At 35.3% G+C, this 23,025-nt stretch overlaps 1 protein-coding gene across 1 annotated transcript in view; it reads left to right on the forward strand.

Moving 5' to 3' along the window:
- The window catches only part of LOC148942604 (cell adhesion molecule 2-like), a 179,136-nt gene that overhangs the window by 126,277 nt on the left and 29,834 nt on the right, over positions 1 to 23,025 (forward strand). The window contains exon 3 of the mRNA XM_089102314.1: positions 1,204 to 1,427. Coding sequence (XP_088958440.1) covers positions 1,204 to 1,427 — 224 coding nt within the window. The remainder of the gene's footprint in view (positions 1 to 1,203; positions 1,428 to 23,025) is intronic.

Below are 23,025 nucleotides of genomic sequence, written 5' to 3' on the forward strand. Positions count from 1 at the left end.
GGGTGAAATTCTGCACGTTTCTTAGTTGGAGCTTGGGCTACAAAATGCGATCACCGCTGTCTTTCTGTGACCGCTAGGACCGGAAATTGCTTAACATTGTGGTGGGTCGCCTCTTTAAAGAGGCACAAGTGTGCCTCCTTGATCTACAGATATTAAACTACAGTAGGGAAGGCCGCCTACAGTAAATATTATTACTAGGAAAAGATCATTAAGCACAAGTAAATTCCACCGAAACAAACGGGATCCTGAATAAATGCCTATGAATCCAAATCATGTTCAATACTGTGCTTTTAACTAATCTATAATATCTTCAAGGGCACCTGCTTCGCTTTTTGTAGTCAAAGTTCTGATTAGGCAATATCATAACCTGAAGCCACTATGTGGTTACACAAGCAGGGTTTTCTTTCCAGGGATGGGGACTAAGGGAGTAGATCATGATAAAATGGAAACTACAAAACTATCTCACAACACCCGAACAGCTCCATCTTTTAAACTCAGCATATCTTCATTTCAATTTGGGTTGCTTTCATACTATCGTATGAACGACTTGATTCGGGGAAATATCAGCCCAAAAAAGAGACGACACGTAAAATTTCTCTTATATTCAGAATGTTACAGAATCCCTAACACTGTTGTTCTTTTTCATTCTTTTTCTTGGATCCTAAGAAATTTCTAGTTTTTTTGTCCCTTTAATGGTGTTATGAAAATTATCGGTTTGTTTAGCAAAATTGCCTTTTTTTTACAGTTATGGTTTCTATCCACGAGGTTTACTCTTATATTACTGTTTTTGTTGCCCTGAGCAAATTGATGTTCTGGAATACCGGTCAATAAGAGACTATACTGAATATGTCACTTTTATGGAAAAAATTAAAAGACACCCTTATTACTGCTTTTTTTAGTTTTTTTCGTAAATACTATGTAATTTCAAGTTGATATTAGAAGTTGATTGTCACCGTTTATCAAAAAAAGAATGTTTAGGTTGATTTATTTTGTCTTTTTTGGAGTTTTTATTTTTAATCAGTATTATATATTTCCAAAAACTCTGTAAAATTGCTAATGGACATAATAGTCCCTTTGAGAGTCTTATATAAATTATCAATTTTGTACTATTTATTTTTACGATGAACAACTTTATTTGCTAAAAAAAAAGAAGTTGATAGATGAACTATCAACAGAAATCCTCAAGCCTACTTTACTTTTCAGTTCTTTTCACAAATGCTGTGAAATTGCTAGTGGATATCATAGTCCCTTCGATCGTTTTAAATGGAAAAGATGCTCTTCTTGAATGTCAGTATGACTTGGATGATGAAGGTCTGTATTCACTTAAATGGTACAAAGGAAATGAAGAAATTTTTAGATTTATCCCTGGAGAAGAACTTCTAACTGATCGCACTAAAGGATTTAATCTGCCAGGAGTCAACATTGTTGTAAGCATTATTTATTTTTATCCTATTTACACATTTATAAGTTATTAAATGGCACTTCTTTTAAAATTACTGATTATTACTGCTTATATTTATTTAACTTACAGCAAGGCCGTATCCAGGGGTGGGGGGCTGAACCCCCCCCGCAATGTTTGTCTGACGCGTAAAAACGTAACAAAAATGGACATAAACAAATTTTGTTTGCGATTTTGATTTTTTTTATGCAATCACCGCCCTCAAAATTTTTTTTTTAGTAAAACACTCCAAAAAAAAAATCTTGGGTACGGCCTTGACTTACAGGCTTTTGTCTCGGAATATCATTATTTATCTTGCAAATATCATACTATACAGGATTGTAATAAGATTTAAAGATTAAATTAGGCTCACATTAAAAATCAATAAAATTGAATAGACATTAACAAGATTCCCAAAACAAAATGGATCAACGAAATTGAAATGTCAACGGTTATGAACCTCAACGACGATCTTTTTCATCTGAAGTACCTCTTGGAGAATGCTTGAAACTATCTGATATAAACACTTTTCCAAAGACCCAAAAACTGCTGGTCAGCACCCTATTAGATAGTTTGTATTATGTGACACTGTACATTCATTATTTTTATTTGAAGCAACGGTCTTTAATGACGGTTCATTTCTTATTAACTGCATATCTGTTAGCGACGAATGGTGAACCGTACACCACTATGGTCTCTGAAACCATGATAGCTCTCGGTCGCTAAGATAGTTCTTTGAATTTTTTTTTTCGATGCACTTTGAAACCGTTAGGGTCAAAGCCACTTGTTTGCTGTCGAAAATTTAAGAATTCTCGTCACTTAATGTCTTTTGTTACTTAAAGAGAGCACTAGACCTATGCATTTTCATTCGAATGAATACTCTTAGATAATGAAAAAGTATGTTGTTCCTTGGATGTGAAGGAAGAGCTGTTTTGTGAGGAGGAGTTACCGACAGTACTAAAAGATTAAAAAAATTATAGGGCCCCAGATAATGATAGCGTGGTAAATGAGATACATAATTAGGGTGGCACTGAGGTTAGAAATAAGTTACTGAAGATTATGAATATGATTTTTGAAAAAGAAGAAGTACCTAGCGATTTTAGGGAAACTCTAATTAAACCACTGTATAAGAAAGGTGATAAGAGTGAGCGTCGTAATTATCGAGGCATTAGCCTTTTCTCTGTAGGTAGCAAATTACTTAGTAATATGACATTTGTTAGACTGAGAGATGATGTAGACAAAGTTATAAGAGAAGAACAGTGTGGTTTTTGAAAGGGTAGAGGATTTGTCATCCAAATTTTCACTCTTAGGTTAATAATTGAGAAGTGTCTTAGTTATCAAACACCTATCAGTCCTAAGTTTTATAGATTATGAGCAGGCGTTTGATTTTGTTGATAGAAGAGCTTTAGCAAAGGTCTTTTCTTTTTACGGTATACCAAACAAATACATAAAAGTGATTAGCGCTATATACGAGGAGAACATTGCTGCAGTTAAGGTAGGAAATGAAGCTAGCAGCTGGTTTCAGATTAAATCTGAAGTTATACTGGGTTATGTTCTATCTCGCTTTAGACCGATCACTTTGATGGACTTTGTGTTAAGAAGCGCAGGAAAGTCAATGAGAGAACACAGAATTAAATTGGGAGGAAAAAGTTTCATGGACTTTATGATTTAAGTATACTGGCTGTTGATTTAAGCTTCCGAAAAGAAAGTGTGGGCAAAATAAATGAAATTTTAGAGGTTTTGCGTGTTCAGGTTGCTAGAATACGTTTCAAAGTTAATGTTAAGAAGACTAAGTCGCTAATGCTTGGAATAAAGTGAAGATGAAAAGGTGACGTCGGGAAGCGAAAAGATTGATCAGGTTAAAAATAGAATAGCCAAAGCGCAGGGTGTTTTCTTACAGTTGAAAAAAAATTGGAAAGATAGGAAGAAAAGCCTGCAAACCAAAAGATTAGAATATTGGAAGCTTCCGTGATAAGAGCAGTCAAATATGGTTTTGAAGAATGGGCTTCATACATTTGCTAGATGTTTTCCAGAGAAATTGCCTGTGGATTGATCTGGGTATCCGGCTGACTGACCGTATTTTAAACAGTAGGCTGCATGAAAAATGTGCTTCAATCCCGCTTTCTAGGGCTATAATGAAAAGGATGGCAGATTACCGAAATTGTCTTTTTCGGCCAACCGTCTAGGGCTAAACGGAAAGCAGGTTGTCAACATTTGGGGAGAGAGGATGTCATAAAAAAGATTCAAGAGAAAAAGGAACTTCCTGGGAGGGTTTAATGAGGCAGGCTTTGAGTAGTTCGGGATGGAGGAGGAGGGTGCATAGCTTAGCAGGCTTCAGGTGACTTGGGGCTGCGGTGAGTCATTAGTAGTAGTGGTAGCATTGGGAAACTTGCATAACATACAGCACTTGCCCTAGAGGTTGTCTGGAGTTATGTCGACACTGGAGGCATATTTATTTGACCTTTGTACTGCTTTGAACAAAATGGCTTGACTTGATTTGGTTCCTGCCGCTTGATATGTGGCGTAGAGAGCATACCAATTTTGCTCCCCCAGGTAAACTAATCTATAGCTATGAGTGAGGGCTCAACATCAGCAATGTCGGCCATGTTTAGGAACTTCTGAAGGTTGTCCTTCCATCTGGTCCGAGGTCTACCCCTTAGGTGTAGCCAACCATGGAATGTAGGGGCAAAATCGTAAATGATTCTAGCAGGGATTGTTGGTGGCGTCGAAGGAGTTGTCCAAAGCATCTGAGAGTTCGCTGGACAAATTGTATTGAAAATTGAACTTGGTTAGTAAGGGCAAGGAGCCTTCCATTACTCACAAAATTATCCCATCGGTGCCCCTAGATGTGACGGAGTTGTTTTGTCTGGCAGGCGTCTATCATGCTTAAGATGGTGGATTTGAGAGACCATGCATCAGCCACGTAAAGCGGGACTGAGCTCACGGATGAGTTATATATGCGCATTTTCGTGTGTCTAGAGATATGGGGTGATCTCCTGATGGCATTGAGTCTTCTGACCACAGAAGAAGCATTCGTAATTCGGCTGCCTAGTTCCACGTTCATGGAGTCATCATTCGAAATCACGGAGCCAAGCCTTGTGAAGCTAGTAGCAACTTCAACACGGGATTCACAAATCCTAATGGATTTCGAAGGCATAACTGCGACAAGCTGCTCGACTGCCATTATTTTTGTTTTTGCCAATTTACATTAAGCCTGACTTTTGCAGCTTCTTCCTGTAGGACAGTCAGAGTGTCTATCAGCTGTTGCATAGTGTAAGTAACGAGTGCAAGGTCGTCTGCGAAGTTAATGTCGGTCTGGACTTCATTTCTAAACTGGAGACCAAAGGGCAATCGATCAGTTATTCCAGTCATAATGTGGTCTATGACGCACTTAAAAAATTCTGCGACGACAGCACACCCTTGTCGCACACCAGTTTTGATGGTTAATGACGCGCTTCACTTACTGTTCTCTTGGATGGAACTCTCAGTTTCTTCTTATAGCTTTTTGAGGAGTAATACAGTATTATGATGGAAGTCTGAGGGAGTGGACTATAAGCCATAGATATTTACGGTCGGCTAAATCGAAGGCAGCCTTAAAGTCCAGAAAGTTTGTTTAAGCTTTTCTACGGAATTTTTTATCCGTTTTATCAACTGCCGCACTGTAAAAATCTATACACCGGCAGAAATTCCGGGCATAAAGCAGGTCTTTTGGATTCACTTCTTTCAAGAAAATTCTTTCAGCACTCAAGCAGAGTCATTGCAAAGAGCTCTCCAGGCACTAAGAGAAGAGTAGCCCCTCTGTAATTTAACCATGTGCTCTTGCTCCCCTTTCTTTTTCACAAAGGTGAAAAATCCTTTCTCTGTGCCATACTAGGGAGAAGAGAATTTGTAGCCAGAGTAGCATTACTGGCCCCACGTTTTTGAAGATCTCTGCAGGTATTCCACATAACCCTGCAGCTCTATTATTCTTAAAACGCATTGTTGCTGACTGGATTTCTGCTAGCATTAGGAGATTTCAGTTTTCTCTGCTGGCAGCTCATGGACACTACTTTCTAGGCTTGGAAAGTCCTTGTTAGTCTGCACGACAACATCGGCATTTAGGAGACTGGAGAAGTGGTCCTACCATCGATTTAAATGAGCAGCTTTATGGGCTACTGGCTGTCTACAGACAGAAATGGTCCAAGCGAAGGAGCATAATGCCCTGTAAGACCACGAAAATACTTGTAGAGACTCCCATCATCACTCTTAAATGGCAGCTTCCTCCAGATCACTTGTCTTTTTTTCTAGAATGAGTTTCATATCTCTCTGGATCAACCTGTTGCGGATATGGCTGAGTCTTCTGTAGGTTATCATGTCGCCAAGCAGCCTGGCCTGGCGTCTCTGGTCTATGATTCAGGTTGTGTCCGCCTGGATCCACGGATAGTTCCCACACTTTTTTCGTCAAACAATTGATGTTGCTGACTCAGAGATATTGCTTTGAAATAAACGCCATGCCTCTTCTGAGTCAACAAATGGTATTAGGGCGTCAAAATGATTCGAGCTATCAATAGCGTATCTGGAACATACTTCAGATTTGTAGAGCCTTAGTACATAGATCTTTGGGGATCTAGGCTCTGTGCGCTGTATTTTGAGCCGTAGACGGACATTTGCGAATAATAGGTGATAATCAGTGTTGCCGATATCCGGTACCCTGTAAGTGCTGCAAATGCTAATGTATGATCTCCATATCTGAGAGATGATGATACAATTGATCATTTTTTTGGTACGGTCATCATTACTCTACCACTTGTATTTGTGGATTTCTTCCCTGACAAACAGGGTGTTCGAGATGACAACGTTGTGAATGCTGCAAAGTTGTAGGAGTCTTAGTCCGTTGTCATTTAGATGAACTGGAGCAGCAGGTCCTATAACTTGTGGCCACCACTTGTGACTATCGCACACGGTGGCATTGATGTTGCCTAGCTTGATGACAATATCATTGGGAAATACTTTAGACAGTTCATTGGCCGAATAGAAATTATCTTTTGTTTCAGTTTCAGATTCATTCGCTGGAGCGTAACAGATAAGTACTTTCGCTTTGGCTTGCTAATGACTGTGAAGAGTCCGGACGATTTTATATGAGATAGGACAGAATGACAGTAGACACTTCTTAGACTTCCCATCGAGTGCTAGCCCTATCCCACTCCTCCTGACATTTTGCTGACCAGACCAGAAAAGGTAACATCCCTCGCCAATGGATTCAGATCCATCCCCAGCTAGATGGGTTTCTATTATTCCGGCAATGAACATCCGGAAATATTTCAGTTCCAAAAGTTACTTTGCTCTGGAGTAATTCAACGTCAAAATATTCCAGGTGGCAATACAGAGGCCACCTTGGTCAAGGAGATTCAAACGATAGTCGATTTTTGGCGCCAGGACAGGCAAGGGTCTTGGGGCTTAAGAAAAGTTAGTCATCCGAGGCAGTTACTCTGATTTTCAATGTAATCAATTTAGGAATAGGATTTGATTAGAGCTAGGTGAAAAATAGATATTGAAGTCCTTGGGGTGGGCTTCACCCACCTCATGAGTTTGAGGTGATCCTTGTAAAGGAGCGCTTAGTTAGAAAAAATCCCGTATCCAGAGGCATTTGGTCAGCCGATAAAATCTACCTCATCCTGGACGACCTCCACTCATCTCATTCAGGGGCCGTTGTGCATAAATATGGATCCTACACCCTGCTACAGTTTTCTCCCTGTAGAGAATCCTCCCACGATGGTGTTTTGCCTAGCTATGCAATTTAACTCATTGCTGGGAGAAGATTTGTAATTCACGGGACGTGTCCATCGGTCGACCCTGCCAAGTGTACACTAGAGAGGCCTTCTTCGTCCTCCGCCTGTATTGACGGCCCCTAGGTGAAGGTGCCAATGTTTCTATTACGGAGCCTCAGAGACTAGGTATCCCCTTGGTTTTATATCTCCTAGTAGAGGTAGCTAACATATTTTTCGAATGTTCCCCTTTCGGCCACCTGAGGACGTGCTAAGTGGCCTGGAGTAGGCCCCTACTGAATAGGTAACTCAGCAGGTTGTAGGTATCTATAGTAGGCACTTAAATGGGTCTCTTTAAAAATTTATATAGTGTCTTTGGAATAGATGTAGTGTAAAAGGTCGTAGGAATTGCGTCTAATCCCTTTTGAACCTTTAAATGAGCACTAGAACTTTTAATTTACGGCTTTGATTGTCTATGTTAACCATTTCGTTTTTTATGAACTACGTGTATCTTTTAGAAGCATATTCACCACTGTATGATATTTTATCCCGTGAATTTCAGAAGCTCAACAGATGATTTTGATGTTTCTGTATAGGTTTGGTTATTCTAGAATTTGTATTCTGTTCCAATTCGGCGTTTGGTCGGCCAAAGTAGCTTTTTTTGCCATAAAACGGCATAAATCACTACTTTTATTGGCCTCTTCGGCTACTTACAGAGTGAATGAATCTCTCAAATTTCATCCGACTAAGCTCTCTGAATATTCTGACACCAATGGTCAGATTTGATAACTCGTATGTAAGAGAGCTTTTTGATGGGCTGAATTTGACGATGTAATTTCATCAAGGTCAATTCCCTTTTTGAGGATGTTTTCTCCATTGTTCAAAAACTTGAGATAACCTCTAAGGCTCTTGACTTTTAGTTGACTACTTTAAATTTATTCGAACTCATTTAGAATCACCAATAAAAGCCAATTCTTTGATGTATGTATTTGTTTTGAAGCTCACTTTCTTAGAGTTTTGGTTGTTACTAGCACAAGTCTCTTCTTACTTACATTTTTTTTTTTTGCCATGAGTTGATACACAGATGACACAACAAAGCTGTATTATCAACTAAAACTTAATAATTTTGTTTTTATTAGATGTCAGATGGTGCCTTTTGATGAACGATAGCTCAGCTGCATTAACTTTCTTCTCCGCATATATTTTTAATTAATGTTTTAGCTTTACTCTAATTTACTACCATCAAAAACTTGGACTTGCAAAATAGAAAATCCTATTTAATTAAAACCTTCAAAACTTTACATTTCAGAAGGAGACATTTAATTCAATTCAGTAAATCTAATTCCTCTGAATTTGTTTTCAACTTATTGTTGCAGAACTTTACCCTGAAAGTTTATCCTTGTTTAGAAGTAAATTTCGATGAAGCACTACCATTATAGAGATAAGAAAAACTTATGCAAGTATTTGGACACCAATCATTCCAAAATAATATCCTCTGGGCATAAAATATGCTGCAGTAAATTTTCAATTTACTGTTATCTTTTCTTTTCTTTTATTCAGGTTTGTATAGTGTGGGATAGTCATCTGATTAATAGTAATAAAATGAAATGGATAAGAAAACACTCTTCGTTTACTTTGCTTTCCTCTTTGTTTTATTGTTCATTTACTGCTCCAATTAATTTGTTTAGAAAAATATCAGTTCGTTTAGCCGTTCAAGCGTAAGGGCCATACTATTCGAAACGAGTCATTGAATATTATTGAAACATATCACGATGACTCCTTAAATCATTTTAATATAATAATAATTTATTTTTGACCCACTAACATTATAAAAAAGTATATACAAAAAAATATACAAAAAAAAGAGTATAGACGCTCTAATTCTTCTTCTATACATTGCCTAGTCTACTCTGATTGGTAATTTCCTTCTAGTAGGTAGAATGCGGAATAAATGAAAAACATCCGTTGTGTAATCATTACGGGCCATTACGGGCCTAAGGCCAGTAAAGAAGAAGAGAAAAAAGAACAGGAACATTCTCCAAGTATCAAATAAGGCGTCTTCAGCAGAGATGAAAACCAAAAAGAATGGGAAAAGAAATTTTCTCTTGACAATGTTCCTGAATTACTAACTTATCCCTTACGAATCTAAAATAATTTCTAAATAGCCTTTGATATTGGCTCTTAATTGTTAATCTAAGAGTCGAGCGCCAGGCGTTTTCTTGTCAGCAACAGATACTTTCTTGGTTTCCATTACTTTACTTTTCTTTCCCATAGCTTGTACAGGTGACATGGGTCTCACAGTTTTTATCCTGTGGATTGGGAACTGAACAAATACAGAAAAAAAACCTTGTTATTTATATTGCTAATCGTTCTTGATAAGAAATTAACAAAGATAGAAAAAAAACTCAATGAAAAAACGACAAACGAGACTGCATAGAGAAAAAGATGAAAAACTAAAACAATGCAGATATTTCGCCTGTATCAAACTAGGCGTCTTCAGCACAAGAGAAACACAAGAAGAACAAGATAAAAAACCAAATTAAAACCAAAAACAAATAAAACCACCACCAATAAAGCGCATCAACGTAGGGGAAAGAAGCTATTAGAGTTGAGTACTTCGATGAGAACATCAAAGCAACTGAGGTAAAAATATAAGAAATTGAAATTAAGTTAATTATTCTGTTACGAAATAATCCACTTTTTGGCCATTACTGAAGCAAATTATTTTGGTCTGGTAGGTAATATTGTCCCCTGGTGATTATTTAAAATTTTAATTCCCTTACTGACTATTGGTTCATATTTCAACAGATTATCATAAATTGATAATTTAAAATATCTGACCACTTCCAGCTTACTCTAACTAATATTTTGATAATACGACTATTGTCAGAACTTTCTGACAATAGTTGGTAGATTATCATAAAACTACCAACATGCGTGAAAGAGCTGTGCACATCCCTGATACAATTATTTGTTTATTTTTTTATTTCAAGACTGATTTTATCTGTTTTTGAGTTTGATTTTTATTTCACTGCAAAAAAAAATGACACTTAGCAAAATGCAAGTAAGATCTGCGCAAACCCATGCTACAACCTAATTACCTTATAATTTTTTGTATACTTTCTTTCGAGGGTAATTTGAAATTTCATTTGGGTTTGTTTTTTAATTAAATACTAATCGAAGAGAATCCTAGCAACAAGCGCATAGATCTGCACATGTCCCTGCTACGATTTGATCAGCTCTTTTTTTATTTAAAAACTTTTTGAAGACTAGTTTGTTCTTTCAAATTTTCCTCTTGAGACTTTAAAGCATTCTTTTAGCACCAAAAAATTATCAGCCCCCCACGCTGATTAGAATCTTAATAATAAAGCTTTTTCTGACTAACAAATCTTTTCAAACTTCACCCATAAATGTGTAAAATTTTATGAAAAACCCTGTCAATGGAAAGCACTTGCTCCCAAAGACAGGTTTTGACAGAAAAGTGCGCAGTTCTTATCTTAGAAACTGCACCCCCAAGGAGATGGAAAGACACCTTAGCCTAAACAATTCATAAATTAAGCATCTTTTCTTCTATGAACTATTTACTCGACTATTACTCATCATAGAGTGTTGAAATAAATTTTGATTTGAAACGAAATTTAAAACCCCTCCCTTTATCAGAAAACATGATTTTTTTTTTACAGAATCAAATTTAATCCTCTTTTTTTTTACTTAAGTATCATCTGCTTGCTATATGCAACACTTCCACGTGTCAAAAAAAAAACTACTGCTACAGACACTAAGAATATCTGACCACTTCCAGTTTACTCTTAACTAATATTTTGATAATACGACTATTGTCAGAACCTATGGGCCTAATAAAATATTTTTTTATGTTTTGCGAGGTGCAATTAGGTCTTTATAGGACAATTTTTAAATTAATTTTGATTGTTATCATTTATTTGATACTTTTATGAGTCTATTAAAGAGGTTTTTCTTGGTGTTCACTCAAGTTTGCTCCTAATCATAGATTAAGAATGTCTTTCCGTCTACAAGGTCTTTGTTGCTTAAAAGATTTTTTTTTATTTTAATTTGCGCTTCTTATATCTGAACTTAAAAATTGAAACCCATTAATAAAAAAAAACGAATTTCTTAAGAATTTCAAAGTTCTGACCCTTTTAATTTTCATTTATTAGGATTAAAGTGTCTTATATTAATGTTCTTATTACGATTTTAGACAAAATCACTTTCCAATAAATTTTGTTTTGATAATTCACATTTTCTTTTTCTAACACTTTGAATTTTCATATCTTATTACTAGAGTTTTAAAATTTCAAGAATCATAGCTTCTTCCTCAAATTCAGATTTTTAAAGATAATTTAAAGCACTTACTTTTTCAAGAATTCAGAAAAATTTCTCGTTTTATTCCTTCAGTTTTTTTTGTGTTTATATATCTTTATAACTAAACCTTTCATATTTCAAGAATATCAGCTTTTTCAAAATAAGTATATCAGTTCTTATGCTGATTTTCAAGAACAAGAAGTTCCCCCATGAAGAATTTCAAGAAATTTCGTATTTTCTCCATTATATCCTTCTGAATTTTTATATTTCTGCAAAAATCGTTTCACATTTCAAGAATTACAGGTTTTTTCAAAACTAAACTGTTTTCTTATTGATTTTCGACAACAAAACACTTCCCAAAATTAAAGAATATTGACCTATTTTGCTTTTTCTTCTTTCTAATTAGCTTAAACTTTCAAGTTTTAATAACTAGACCTTTCACATATCAAGAAAATACTTCTCAATTTACAATATTGACAAACTTTGCATTTTCTTCCTTCTAAAAACTCTGAATATTCATGTTTTCATAACCACACTTGTCACGTTTCAAGAATTTCAGCTCGGTTTGAAAATTATACAGTTCTTTTAATTATTTTTGACAACAAAACACTTCCCAATTTATGAATTTCAACAAATGTCACATTTTCATCCTATTAATTCTTTGAATTTTCACGTTTTTATACCTAAACTTTCCGCACTTCCAGAATCCCAGCTTTTGTTCAAAATTCCACTACTCTGAATAAATTTTGTATTTTCTTTTTTCTAATCTGACGATTATTTAGATCTTTTTATCTGAACTATCCCCATTTCAAAGATTGCAGCTTTTTTTTAAAATGTCAGAGTTCTTTTATCAAGAAACATCTCTTCAGTAATCTGTGATCAGTTATTTGAAATTTCTAAAGTACTGATGAACAAATAATTGAAACTACATGTTTGGAAGTGAATTAGAAAAATGCATCCTAGAATCTCATGTACTCTGGAAATAACGTGCTCTAAAAATCTTTAGTTTAAGAATCGAAAAAAAAATCAATTTCATTGTAACTTGCTTTACTGTTTGTAAAATCTGTACGAAAACTATCAAAATTCTTGTTGCAAATTTGTCTTGCCGTTAGTAACATAATTGAAAATAAAGAAATTCAATTTTTTTTACCGTTGGGAGCCAAAATCTCCATAGCAGTTCTTCTAGAATTGATATGCTTTAATATTCAACGTAGAGCTTCAGTTAGCTAAAACGGAAGTATGTTCTTTCTACTTCAACTATTTCATTATTTTTCTGCTTTGGTTGCCTCACTGATTTTGTTTCCTTACCAATTGCATTACTAAGCTTAATGAATCTTATACATTTGGAATCAGCGTAACAGCATAATTCGTTTGATGTGTCTATTGATATCAAAATTCCGTTTTTTAGAGTTTTGGTAACTATTGAGCCGAGTCGCTCCTTACTTACAGTTTGTTACCACTAACTATTTGATTGGTATGGCAATGCATCCATACGGTTGTGGCTAGGATGCCAGCTGAGCAATGCCAGCAGTGTTTGGATAGGTTTGAAACAAGGCTGTGTTCTTAGCCCAGCTCTTTTCAATAATGCCAACCGAACCGTTATTGAAATCAGGAATGTAGGAATATTTTCAATAACGGTGTCAAAGTTCCTCAGGGGGTCAATTTTTAACATGTGACGGAAGAGAACAGGATCATAGGTATCTTCAACCGGTGGAGGAATGTTTCCTTCTTAGTGACATAGATCGGGTTAGATTGCGAAGACGAACTTGGTGTGAGCCTCGAAACTCTCTTCCAAAGTTGCTGAGGATTATTTCTTATCTCACGTATTTCTGTTTGAACTTGTATGTTTTTCCAACGGTGGAGAACTTTTCGGAACTCACGTTCAGTTGACTTAACTATCAAAAAAATAACACCCGAACAGGGGCGATCACAGTCATCTCAAGTCCGAAACCAAATATTACGACGAAGCTTAGTATCTTGCAATTCATCGTCCTCTTTCCAACAATGTTTCTGTGTCCCTGTTTTGACCCTTGTCGAAGGCACACGTACAGAAGAAGTGACCTTTAGAGAATATGTCAACTCAACTAGAAAACATTTAAGATCTAGGGGGCTCCCTTTCAGTAAAGTAGACAGAAGATGGAACCAAAGCAAACGAAAACTGAAAAAAAAACCGGAGCTTCCTATCTTGCAATTCATCGTCCTCTTTCCAATAATGTTTCCGTGTCTTTTTTTTTACCCTTGTCGAAGGCACAGGTACAGAAGAAGTTACTTTTAGAGAATGCGTCAACTCAGCTAGAAAGCATTCAGGATCTATGGGGCTCCTTTACAGTAAAGTAGATAGAAGACGGAACAGAAAAAACCGAAAACTGAAATAAAAAACGGAGCTTACTCTTTTCCAATTCATCTTCCTCTTTCCGACAATGTTTCTGAGCCTTTTTTTTTACCCTTCTTGATAGCACAGTTACACAAGAAGTGACATTTAGATAAAACGTAACCTCATCTAGACCGAAGTCATTATCAAGGGGGCTCCATTTCATTAATTTAGAAAACCGTGGGAAATAAAAAAACGACACCTGAAATAAAAAACAGAAATTACTATAGTGAAATTCATCGTCCTCTTTACAACAAATTTTTTGATACTTTATTATTTCAATTCTCGATGGCAATGAAACAAAATAAGTAATGTTTAGAGAAAACGTAAAAACAGAGAGACTGAATACAATATCAAGGGGGATCCCTTTCATTAAAGTGCACAAAAGACAGAAACTAAAAACAGACAACTCAAAAAAAACGGAGCTTACTATCTTGCAATTCATCGTCCTCTTTCCAACAATGTTTCTGAGTCTTTATTTTTACCCTTCTCGAAGGCACAGGCACAAAAGAAGTGACCTTTAGAGAATACGTCAACTCAGCTAGACAGCATTCAAGATCTAGGGGGCTCCCTTTCATTAAATTAGACAAAACATGGAAACGAAAAACAGAAAACTCAAAAAAAAAAACGGAGCTTACTATCTTGCAATTCATCGTCCTCTTTCCAACAATGTTTCTGAATCTTTATTTTGGCCCTTGTTGAAGGCACAGGTACAAAAGAAGTGACCTATTGATAATACGTCAACTCAGCTAAAGAGCATTAAAGATATAGGGGGCTCCCTTTCAGTAAAAAAGACAAAAGATGGAAACGAAAAAAAGACCCCTGAAAAAAACCCGTAGAAGTCGCTTTTCTTCTTCATCATCTTCTGTACGTAAATGTTCCTTTACATTTTTTATTACAAGACCCGTTAACACTTGCAATACAGTAGAGACGTTTAATTAAAACGTCACAACAGCTAGAATACATTAAAGTGCTAGGTTGACCAAAAACGTACAATTGGCAAACCGACGGAACTGAAACAAAGACACATGAAATAAAAAACCGCATAAAAAACACTTTTCAATAATAGAATTATTTACGAAAATGTTTCTGAGCATTTATTATTACCCTAGTCGATGGCACAGGTACAAAAGAAGTGACCTTTAGAGAATACGTAAACACAGCTAGACAGAATTCAATATCTAGGGGGATCCAATTCAGTAATGTAGAAAAAAGTTGGAAACGAAAAACCTACAACTGAAAAAAAACGGAGCTGACTATCTTGCAATTCATCGTCCTCTTTCTGACAATGTTTCTGAGTCTTTTTTTAGACACTTGTCGAATGCACAGGTACAAAATAAGTGATATTTAGATAAAAAGAAAACACAGATAGACAGCATTCAATATATAGGGGGGCTCCCTTTAATTAAAGTATAAAAAACATCGAAACGAAAAACCAAAAACTGAAATAAAACACGGAGCTTACTATCTTGCAATTCATCGTCCTCTTTCCAACAATGTTTCTGAGTCTTTATTTTGACCCTTGTCGAAGGCATATTTAAAAAGTAAGTGATCTTTAAATAATACGTCAACTCAGCTAGACTGCATTAAAGATATAGGGGTCACAAATTCGTTAAAGTAGCAAAACGATGGAAATTAAACAAATACACCTGAAAAAAAAACGGCGCTTACTATTGTGAAATTAATCATCTTCTTTACGACAATGTTTCTGAACCTTTATTATTTACCTAGCCGATGACACAGGTACAAAATAAATGTCGTTTAGAGAATACGTCAACTCAGCTAGACAGCGTTCAAGATCTAGGGGGCTCCCTTACATTAAAGTAGACAAAACATGGAAACTAAAAACCGAACACTGAAAAAAAAAACGGAGCTTACTATAGTGTAAGTAATAGTCCTTTTTCCAACAATGTTTCTGAGTATTTATTTTTAAGCTCGTAGAATGTAGAGGTACAAAAGAAGTGTCCTTTAGAGAAAACTTCAACACTGCTGGACATCTTACAAGATCTAGAGGGCTCCCATTCAGAAAAGTAAACAAAAGCTGTAAAGGAAAAACCAAAAACTGAAAAAAAACCGGAGCTTACTATATTGCAACTCATCATCCTCTTTCCAACACTGGTTCTGAGTCTTTATTTTGAGCCTAGATGAAGGCAAAGTTAAAAAAGAAGTAACCTTTACAGAAAACGACAAATAATATAAACAGAATTCGATATCTTGGGGGCCCCCTTTAAGTAAATTGGAAAAAAGATGGAAAATAAAAACCGAAAAATGAAAAAAACACGGAGAATAAAAAATTTTAAATCATAGTCCTCTTTCCAACAATTTTCATGAGTATTTAATATTACCCTTACTAAAGGCACAGGTAAAAAATAAATTACCTTTAGATAATACTGCAAATCATATAGAAAGAATTCTATATAAAGGGGGCTCCCTTTCAGTAAAGTTGACGACAGAAGGAAACAAAAAACCGAAAACTGAAAAAAAAACTTGATAAGAATATATTACAATTCATAGAACTCTTTCAAACACTTTTTCTGACTCTTTATTATGACACTTGACGAAGGCACAGGTACAAAATAAGTGACCTTAGATAATACGTTAACTCAGCTAGACAGCATTCAATATCTAGGGGGATCCCTTTCAGTAAAGTATACAAAAGAGGGAAACAAAAAACATAAACCTGAAAAAAAACGGAGCAAACTATCTTCCAAATCATCGTCCACTTTCCAACAATGTTTTTGAGTCTTTATTTTGTCCCTTCTAGAAGGCACAGGTACAAAAGAAGTGACCTTTAGAGAATACGTCAACTCAGCTAGACAGCATTCAATATCTAGGGGGCTCCCTTTCATTAAAGTAGACAAAAGATGGAAACGAAAAACCAACAACTGAAAAAAAAACGGAGCTTACTATCTTGCAATTCATCGTCCTCTTTCCAACAATGTTTCTGAGTCTTTATTATGACCCTTGTAGAATTCACAGGTACAAAAGAATTGACGTTTATAGAATACGTAAACTAATATAGAAAGCATTCTAGATTTAGGGGGCTCCATTTCAGTAAATTAGACAAAATATTGAAATGAAAAACTGAAAACTGAAAAAAAAAACGGAGCTAAATATTTTTCAATTCATCGTCCTCTTTCCAACAATGTTTCTGAGTCTTTATTTTGACCCTTGCTGAAGTTACAGGCACAAAAGTAGTCACCTTTAGATTATATTTAACCTCATCTAGAAATCTTTCAAAATTTAGGGGGACCCATTACGTTACAGTGTAAAACCTATAGACCCAAACAAATGACCTCAGAAAAAACCCCCAGATTTATCACGTGCACGAAAACTAAATCTTTCCGACAATTGTCCTTATCACAGTTCTGTTACAGACTCAGTAGTAGTTTCAAACCTATATCGTCCAAGAAAGAAAACTGCACCAAATCCGGACTGATTTAAAGAAAACAGGGGATCCAATTCGGACCAGAGGCAACTATCTATAAACGAAAAAAAGACCCCTGAAAAAAAAACCAGAGCTTACTATCTTCCAATTCATCATCCTCTTTCCAACAATGTTTCTGAGACTTTATTTTGACCCTTGTATAAAGCACAGGTACAAAAGAAGTCACATTTAGATAATGCGTAACTTCAGCCATAAAGAATTCAATATCTAGGGGTATCCATTACATTAAATTAGACAAAATATCGAAACTAAAAACCTAAAACTTAATAAAAACTGAGATTAATATTATTCAATTCATCGTCCTCTTTCCAATGTTTCTGAGTCTTTATTTTGACCCTAGTCGATGGCACAGGTACAAAAGAAGTGACCTTTAGAGAATACGTCAACTCAGCTAGACAGCATTCAAGATCTAGGGGGCTTCCTTTCAGTAAAGTAGACAAAAGAGGGAAACGAAAAACTGAAACCTTAAAAAAAACCGGAGCTTAATATCTTGCAATTCATCGTCCTCTTTCCGACAATGTTTCTGAGTCTTTATTTTGACCCTTCTCGAAGGCACAGGTACAAAAGAAGTGACCTTTAGAGAATACGTCAATTCAGCTAGACAGCATTCAAGATCAAGGGGGCTCCCTTTCAGTAAATTAGCCAAAATATGGAAACTAAAAAACAAAAACTTACATAAAAAACGGAGCTTACTATCTTGCTAGTCATCGTATTCTGTCCACCAATGTTTCAGAGCATTTATTTTTACCCTTGTCGAAGGCACAGTTAAAAAGTAATTGATCTTTAGATAATACGTCAACAAATATATACTGTATTAAAGATAGTGGGGGCTCCCTTTCATTAAATTAGACAAAATATGTAAAATAAAAACAAAAACCTGAAAAAAAACCGGAGCTTACTATTTTGCAATTCATCGTCCTCTTTCCAACAATGTTTCTGAGTCTTTATTTTGACACTTGTTGAAGACACAGATACAAAAGAAGTGACGTGTATATAATACGACAAATCAGCTAGAAAACATTCAATATTATGGGGGATACCTATCAGTAAAGTATACAAAAGATGGAAATGAAAAACCAAAAACTGAAAAAAAAACAGAGCTTACTATTTTGCAATTCATCGTCCTCTTTCCAACAATGTTCTGAGTCTTTATTTTGACCCTAGTCGATGGCACAGGTACAAAAGAAGTGACCTTTAGAGAATACGTCAACTCAGATGGAAAAAATTCAATATATTGAGGGCTCCCATTGATTAAATTACAAAACATATGTAAAAGAAAAAACGAAAACTGAAAAAAAACCGGAGCATAATATCTTGAAATTCATAATACTCTTTCCAACAATTATTCTGAGACTTTATTTTTACACTTGATGAAGGCACAGTTACAAAATAAGTGACATTTAGATAATACATCAACACAGCTAGAAAGCATTCAAGATCTAGGGGGCTACCTTTGAGAAAAGTAGACAAAATAAGGAAACGAAACACCGAAACATGAAAAAAAACCGGAGCTTACTATTTTCCAACTCATCGTCTTCTTTCCAACAATGTTTCTGAGTCTTTATTTTGACCCTTGCTGAAGGCACAGGTACAAAAGAAGTGACCTTTAGATAATACGGAAAATCATCTAGAAAGAATTCAAGATCTAGGGGGCTTCCTTTTAGTACAGTGGACAACATACGTAAACAAAAAACTAAAAACTGAAAAAAAAACTGGAGCATACTCTCTTGCAATTAATAGTCCTCTTTCAGACAATGTTTCTGAACCTTTATTATGAAACTTGTTGAAGGTACAGGTAAAAAAAAAGTCACCTTTAGAGAATACGTCAATTCAGATAGACAGAATTCAATATCAAGGGGGCTTCCATTCAGTAAAGTAAAAAAAAGATGGAAAATAAAACACGAAACCTGAAAAAAAAACGGAGATTAAAATCTTCCAATTCATCGTCCTATTTCCGACAAAGTTTCTTATTATTTATTTTTAACATACTCTATAGCACAGGTACAAAAGAAGTGACCTTTATATAATACGTAAACTCAGCTAGACATAATTCAAGATCAAGGGGGCTCCATTTCATTCAAGTAGACAAAAGATGGAAATTAAAAACCAACAACTGAAAAAAAACAGAGCTTACTATCTTGCAATTCATCGTCCTCTTTCCAACAATGTTTCTGAGTCTTTATTATGACCCTTGTTGAAGACACAGATACAAAAGAAGTGACGTTTAGAGAATACGTCAACTCAGCTATACAGCATTAAAGATTAAGGGGGCTCCCTTTCATTAAAGTAGACAAAAGATGGAAACGAAAAACCGAAAACTGAAAAAAAACGGAGCTTACTATCTTCCAATTCATCGTCCTCTTTCCAACAATGTTTCTGAGTCTTTATTATGACCCTACTCGATAATACAGGCACAACAGAAGAGACGTTGATATAAAGCGTAACTTCATCCAGACAGAAATAAAGATCTAGGGGCTCCCATTCATTAAATTCTACAAAATATAGAAACGAAAAAAATAAAACTGAAAAAAAATGGAGCTAAAAATCTTGCAATTCATCTTCCTCTTTCCGACAATGTTTATGAGTCCTTATCTTTACCCTTGTCGATGGCACAGGTACAAAAAAAACGACCTTTAGAGAAAAATTTAACTCAGATAGAAAGAATTCAATATCTAGGGGGATCCCTATCAGTAAAGTAGACAAAATATTTAACCGAAAAACCTACAACAGAAAAAAAAACCGGAGCTTACTCTCTTCCAATTCATCGTCCTCTTTCCAACAATGTTTCTGAGCCTTTATTTTTACCCTTATTGAAGTCACAGTTACAAAAAAAGTGACCTTTAGATAATAAGTTAACTCAGCTAGACAAAATTCAAGATATAGGGGGATCCCTTTCAGTAAAGTAAAAAAAACATGGAAATGAAAAACCTACACCACAAAAAAAACCAGACCTTACTATCTTCCAATTCATCGTCTTCTTTCCAACAATGTTTCTGAGTCTTTATTTTGACCCTTGTCGAAGGCACAGGTACAAAAGAAATGTCCTTTAGAGACTACGTCAACTCAGATAGACAGAATTAAAGATCTAGGGGGATCCCTTTCAGTAAATTATACAAACGATGCAAACGAAACACCGAAACCTGAAAAAAAAACGGAGCTTACTATTTTGCAATACATCGTCCTCTTTACAACAATGTTCCTGAGTCTTTATTTTTAACCTTGCAAAAGTCACATGTACAACAGAAATTACCTTTAGAGAATTCGGCAAATCAGCTAGACATAATTCAAGATAAAGTGGGCTTCCTTTTATTAAAGTATAAAACCTAAGGAAACGAAAAAACTGAAAACTGAAAAAAAAACGGGATATGACTATATTCCAATACATATGCATCTTTACAACACTTTTTTTGAGTCTTTATTTTGACCCTTCACGAAGGTACAGGTAAAAAAGAAGTGACATTTAGAGAATACTTCAATTCATCTATAGATAATTCAATATCAAGGGGCTCACATAAATTAAATTAGAAAAAATATGGAAACGAAAAAACGAACACTCAAAAAAAACGGAGCTTACTATCGTGCAATTCATCGTCATCTTTCTAACAATGTTTTTGAGTCTTTATTATTACCCTTCTCGATGTAACAGGTAAAAAAGAAGTAACGTTTATATAATACTTAAAATCAGATAGAAAGAATTAAATATCAAGGGGGATCCATTACGTTAAATTATAAAAAAGATTGAAATGAAAAAAAAAAAACTGAAAAAAAAAACGGAGCTTACTATCTTGTAATTAATCTTCCTCTTTACTACAATCTTTCTGAGTCTTTATTAATACCCTTTTTGAATTCACAGATACAAAAGAATTGACGTTTAGATACTAATTTAAATCATCTATAAATCATTCTATTTTAAGGGGGCACCCTTTCATTAAATTAGACAAAAGATGTAAACTAAAAAACTACACCTCTATAAAAACGGAGCTTACTATTGTGCAATTCATCGTCCTCTTTTCAACATTGTTTTTTATTATGTATTATCACCCTATATGTAGTCACCGTCTCAAAAGAATTCACCTTGAGATTAATCGTCAACTCAGCTAGACGGCTTTCAAAATATAAGGGGGATCCCTTACAGTAAAGTATACAACCGATGTACACAAACAACTGAAAACTCACTAAAAAACGAGATATATAAATTGCAATTCATCGACCTCTTTACAACCAACTTTCTGAGTCCTTATTTGTACCATAGTTAAAGTCACTGTTAAAAAAAATGCTACCTTTAGAGAATAAGTCAAATCAGCTAGAAAGAAATCAATATATATGGGGATCCCATTCATTACATTAGAAATAAGATCTAACCGAAACACAAATACCTGAAAAAAAAAACCCGAGATAAATCTCTATCAAATCATAGTACTCTTTCCAAGAATGTTTATGAGACTTTATTTTGACCATTGTAGAAAGCACAGTTACAAAAGAAGTCACCTTTATAGAATATGTCAACTCAGATAGACAGAATTCAAGATCTTGGGTGAGCCCTTTCAGTAAAGAAGACAAAATATAGAAACGAAAAACATAAAACTCAAAAAAAATGGAGCTTAATATATTGAAATTCATCGTCCTCTGTCCAACAATTTTTCTGAGACCTTATCTTTACCCTTATCGAAGGTACAGGTACAAAAGAAGTGACCTTTAGATAATACGTCAACTCAGCTAGACAGCATTCAAGATCTAGGGGGCTCCCTTTCAGTAAAGTAGACAAAAGATGGAAACGAAAAACCGAAAACAGAAAAAAAACCAGAGCTTACTATCTTCCAATTCATCGTCCTCTTTCCAACAATGTTTCTGGGTCTTTATTTTGACCCTTCTTGAAGGAACAGGTACAAAAAAAGCGACCTTTAGAGAATAAGTCAACTCAGCTAGAAAGAATTCAAGATCTCGGGGGATCCCATTCAGTAAATTAGACAAAATATTGAAATGAAAAACCGAAAACTGAAAAAAAAACCGGAGCTGACTATTTTCCAACTCATCGTCCTCTTTCCAACAATGTTTCTGAGCCTTTATTTTGACCCTTGTCGAAGGCACAGGTACAAAAGAAGTGAACTTTAGAGAATACGTCAATTCAGCTAGACAGCATTCAAGATCTACGGGGATCCCTTTGAGTAAATTACACAACAGATGGAAATGAAAAACCGAACACTGAAAAAAAAACTGGAGCATACTATTTTCCAATTCATCGTCTTCTTTCCAACAATGTTTCTGAACCTTTATTATTAGACTTGCCGAAAGCACAGGTACAACAGAAGTCTCGTGTAAAGAATACGTCAAATCAGCTAGACAGCTATCAAGATCTACGGGGCTCCCTTTCAGTAAAGTAGACAAAAGATGGAAACGAAAAACCGAAAACTGAAAAAAAACCGGAGCTCACTATCTTGCAATTCATCGTACTCTTTCCAACAATGTTTCTGAGTCTTTATTTTGACCCTTGTTGAAGGCACAGGTACAAAAGAAATGTCCTTTAGATAATACGTCAAATCAGATAGACAGCATTCAAGATCTAGGGGGCTCCCTTTCAGTAAATTATACAAAAGATGGAAACGAAAAACCGAAAACTGAAAAAAAAACCGGAGCTTACTATCTTGCAATTCATCGTCCTCTTTCCAACAATGTTTCTGAGCCTTTATTTTTACCCTTATCGAAG

This window comes from Artemia sp. Qi Xiang Cuo, chromosome 16 (assembly GCF_049724085.1).
Source record: "Artemia sp. Qi Xiang Cuo chromosome 16, ASM4972408v1, whole genome shotgun sequence".
NCBI classification, from domain to species: domain Eukaryota; kingdom Metazoa; phylum Arthropoda; class Branchiopoda; order Anostraca; family Artemiidae; genus Artemia; species Artemia sp. Qi Xiang Cuo.